The sequence below is a fragment of the Chrysochloris asiatica genome, unplaced genomic scaffold (assembly GCF_000296735.1).
Source record: "Chrysochloris asiatica unplaced genomic scaffold, ChrAsi1.0 scaffold00129, whole genome shotgun sequence".
NCBI classification, from domain to species: Eukaryota; Metazoa; Chordata; class Mammalia; order Afrosoricida; family Chrysochloridae; genus Chrysochloris; species Chrysochloris asiatica.
Window position 1 is genome coordinate 4319550 of NW_006408647.1, and position 4924 is coordinate 4324473.

General features: G+C 37.9%; 1 protein-coding gene across 1 annotated transcript in view; it reads left to right on the top strand.

Annotated features, from left to right (window-relative positions):
• COL25A1 (collagen, type XXV, alpha 1) overlaps positions 1–4924 on the top strand; it is a 668242-nt gene that overhangs the window by 540769 nt on the left and 122549 nt on the right. The window contains exons 13-14 of the mRNA XM_006869318.1: positions 2344–2397; positions 4447–4473. Of these exons, the coding sequence (XP_006869380.1) occupies positions 2344–2397; positions 4447–4473 (81 nt within the window). The remainder of the gene's footprint in view (positions 1–2343; positions 2398–4446; positions 4474–4924) is intronic.

Genomic DNA, 4924 nt, shown 5'->3' on the forward strand with positions numbered 1-4924 from the left:
TGGAAATGTAAAGGTAGAGGTTTTATAGCAAGGAAGGGAGTGATTAACTTTCCAGTCTAGGAGCGGAGGTCCCTAGGACCATCAACGGAGAAGAGTCGAGAGCGGGACTCTACCCAGAGAAGCAGTGATGCTTGAGATAGAGGCAGAGATGATGACGTGGAGAGATGGAGCAGCTGGGGACTTTAGATCCAGAGAGGGAAAGCGACTGTGTGCTGAAGACCTGGGGGTGGGGGTGAGGGTGGGGGAGGGGGGAGAGTGTAGGGGGCAGGCTTGTAGGGTATACCCTTTGGTTGGTTGATGATGCATGGAGGGGATTGTAACCATGGCAATGAAAGAATATACAATAGGATGAATGTAAAACTAATGTTCTCCCATGTAAACTATCATATAATTCATAATAAAATATTGGGGGGAAAAAAAAGAATTGATACCTTTAATTATTGTGTAGTTGAAGAACTAAGTATACCATGGGCTTCCAGAAAAACTTATACATCTGTATTGGAAGAATACAGCCAGAATACTCCTTAGAAATCAGGATGGCAAGATTTCATCTCTTGTACTTCAGACATGCTATCAGGAGAGACCAATCCCTGGAGAAAGAAATCACACTTGGCAAAGTAGAGAGTCAGCACACACAAAAAAGATGAAGACCTTCAAAGAGATGGATTAATTATCACAGTGACTGCAACAGTGAGTTCAAGCTTAGCAAGAATTATTAAGGATAGTGCAGGAGCAAGCAATGTTTCATTCTGTTCTGCATAGTGTCACTGTGAGTAGAACTAAATGGACAGACCCTAACAACAACAGCAAACATTCTGAAAGGTTATTTATAAATGAGTATAAACCAAATGAGAGGATAGAAATATTTATCATTTACTCCCAAATTTATAACAACTTCTTGATTTACAAATTCATTTAGCAGTTTAGCATAAGGTTAAGTGTTATTATTGTTGTTAAGTGCTGTCGAATTGCTTCCAACTCACAGAGACCCTGTGTAGTGTTTCCAAGGAGTGGCTGGTGAGCCTGAACCCCAAGATCAGTAATTCAGACTCACCAGCCACTCCTTGGAAACCCTATACAGGGTCACAGGGTCGCTATGGGTCAGAACTGACTCAATGGCACTTAACAACAACAATAGAGGCAAATTACTTAATCTCTGTGTGCCTTAGTTTCCTCATCTTTAAAATGCAAATAATAATGATAGTGCTCACCTAATAGTTTTTTTGTGAGAATTGAGGATATTAGTGAACTGAACGGCAAAGTATCTGGCAGGTCCTAAGCACTTAGGAAATGGTACTTTTGTTATTGAGAACTCAAATGTATAAAAGACACTATTTCTGCCCTCCAGGTACTACATTTTAGACTTAGAAGTCATTCTTAAATATCAATTAAATGAGCAACTTTGTGAAGATGCTTTATGAAGAAAGTGTAATGAAGAAAGCTTTCTGAAAGTGAAGGATTTTGAGGAATATATTTAAATGAAAATGAAATAACAGTTTGAGAGCCATGAAAGCCTGGACAGCCAGGGTATCTTTCCTTTGCTCCAGGGCACTTCAAAAGGTTCTCAGTGCCTAGAAAGGCATGTAGTTATCTCTCGGAAGTGGGCATTTTTTCCTAGCCAAATAACTATTAGCTTTTCCCAAATAGCCATGAAAACAATGACAGCCACAAATCTCAATGCTTGATTTTAATTATTTATATAGTGAAATTGTAGAAGCCAATACCATTTTCGTGTCATATTTGACATACCTTTATGTCAGTTATGTTCTTCAAAATTCAGATTTGAATATGTTCATTTGAATAAGTCTAATATAAAAACTGGAATCCTGGTATCGTGTTGTAGGATAAGCACTGGACCACAAAGTCGGTTTGAACTGCAAGGTCAGCAATTCAAACTCAGCAGCCACTCCTAGCAAACCCTCTACAGGGCCACTAAGAGTTGGAACCGATTCGATGGCGCTTACCAACAACAAAATAGTCTTTATTTTCTTGAGCTTATGAATCACTTAAATGTTTTCCATCAAGGGAAGCTTACGTTTTCAGGAGTTTTTTACTCATTCAATAAATGCTTACTTGATGCTTTCAATGAGGACAGCACCATGCTAGATAATGAATTGCATTGGTAAGTTACTTCAGTTTTCTTAATGGATAAAAGACTGAACAAAAGAAAATAAATCTGTTGTATTGTTAGTGCTTAGAATTTGGGGCTATATAAGCTAACTTGTATTTACACAATTATTTTCTACCTACTTCTAGAGCATTCATTGATGGTTGTCTCCTCTAATATGTATAATATATTGATTTTATGTGTTTTATTTAGTAGTATCTATTTTTCATTTTGAGGGTGAACCTGGGCTTCCTGGAGCAGTAGGACAGAGTGGAATACCAGGATCGAAGGTTGGTTCAGATAAAACTGAGCAGTTATTTGAGACATGAATTTGCATGAAGTTCTAAGCTCCTACAGTTTTTCATATCCCACTGATTATACTTGGATTGGCTTTTTTTTGTTGTTAATTCGGTAATATGCTACAGTCAGAAGTTTGTGACAAACATAATGAATAAATGATGTTTGTGACTCTCATTAGCATGAAAAATGCAAAAAAGAAAAACAAATAGAACAGAATTATCTAAACTCTTTATTCTGGGATACTTACATAACATAAGAAAGCCCTTGTTTCTGTTGTCATTTCATTACTAAACCTGTCCATACTACCTAAAATTGCATAATACTTCCAAGATTTGCTGAAGACAATGTTCCAAGTGACACTGTGGCATTTCTCAATATTTGGCTACGTCCAATGCTTACAACAACAAAATTAATCATATGAAGAGCAGACTAAAGATGTAGCATGCTTAAAATTTAAAAATGGATATAGTCGGAATTACTAAGGAGGGAGAGAATGTAATGAGGATTATTTTTTGGATTGCGAATTTTCTGTGTTTTTTGGAGAACAAATGGATCTGTTAAATATAAAGATTGGTGACAGTTTAGTTTATACCAAACAGGCAGACAAATCCCAAGTCCTTTGATGAATGAACATCCCTTGAAGTACAAAACTAATGTCTAATCCCATCAGCTGTGCTGGGGTGTGTCTGTTCTCACAAGTGCCTGTCAGCTGATTTTACAGATCACAGCGCTATGACAGGAGCCTAGGACAGACCTAAAACATAGTATAGACCTGCCCTTTGTCCTGCAGGAGGAGAAAGACAATATTCCTCCTGGGACCGCAGTCCTTTTCCTGTCACCTTCTCTTTCTTGTTCCATGGTAAAATGTCGAATGATAGGAATTAATGCTTAATACATGTACAGAGATGCAATTCTTGTGTTGCTTAGTGACCACAAGATAGATGTTGAACAGTGAAGGTGACCAGAAGTTTAGAAAACCAAAGGGTCAGGCTGAGTTTCAGGAAATGAAGAGAGATTTGTCTCCAAATGGACCCCTTGAGTGGGTTATAATGAAAAAGAACATAGTAAAAGTAGTCAGATCTCATAGAAACACTTAAGATTTTCATAAAGGAAATGTTATTATAAATGTGCAGGATATATTTTAGAAATCTCTTGTTCTGTCTCTTGTCCCTTCCCAGATAAAGTGATAATGAGATTCTCTTCAAAATACTATTTTTCATTTTCATCTTCATGCCATTTTGAGTAAGGTATTCTTTCCTCAGTCACTTAGATTCTCTCCTAGTTGTGTCTTACTTGACGATACCAGTGTCTGCTAAAAAATACCAGAACTGGGACATTTTAGATGCCAGCAGGCTAAAGGGAGTTCCTGGTTTTGGAAAAAAGTCTAGTTCAGGACTGAACCTATGGGCCATGTTAAGGGAGGATAGATTGGAGAGTTACATAGTCACTCCAAGACCCTGAAAGAATCCATGCACCAGGGGATGTTGTTGTTGTTAAGTGCCATCAAGTCAGTTCCAACCCATAGCAACCCTGGATTGGGTTTCCAACGAGCAACTAGTGAGCTTGCAGTTCAAAGGGCTTTGCAGTCTGGTGCATTAACCCACAACACCACACCAGGACTCCTACTTAGAATAAAACGCTTTATGGAAGGATGTGCTTGTCCACCTTATTGATTGTGAGTTTAGGCAGAATAAAGTGTTAAGCTGTTTGGGAACTTTCAAAACAGTGACCAACCTTGTCAGTGTTCTCTGTAGCAGTGTCCAACATGGCATCTTTTGGTGTCTGGATAATAACCTTAAACTATCTTCCTTTAACCCTCTAAAAGCAAAGAACTAAGATGATTGTATTTAATACGGATATTGATACTCAGTTCTTCAGGAAACTCATCTTACCATTTGTTTTCACATGGCAATCGTGTATCGCCAACAGAGAAAATTTCACCCACAGTGTACCTAGTATGTTCAATATCTAATTTTGCTTTGATGTTACTTAATTATTCATTTTATAATTTGTCATTCAATCTCTATTCATTTGCCTAGGGAGAACCTGGAGAACGAGGAGAAAAGGTGAGACTGATTCAGCCTATATTTTTCTCCACCCCCACCCCCACACTGAACTGTTTTCTTCAAATAAGTAGACAAAGGCTTGAGTGCAAAGACTCAAAGAAATGAAGAGAAAGGGAGCAAATTTAAACATTCAATAATGGACTTTTGAATAGCTTTCAAAAATCTCTAAGACCTGCAAAATTTCTGTTGTAACTACTTACTGATGCCATTCCAGTCCTTTTCCAAGAATCCACACCTTTCTCTACTGCTCCTTATGTCAGTAGGCTAAAAGGATACAGATGTTTACCTTCAGAAAATATACTGAAAGTTGCTCCACAAAGAATTCCCATAAAAAACTACAAAGAGAAACAAAAGGAAAAGCAGGACTCTGCCTATTAAATTTTTCTGAGAATCTCTTCCATACTACTTTAGGGCCTGTCCTGATTATCTTTAGACTCCCCTTCCCCCCCCC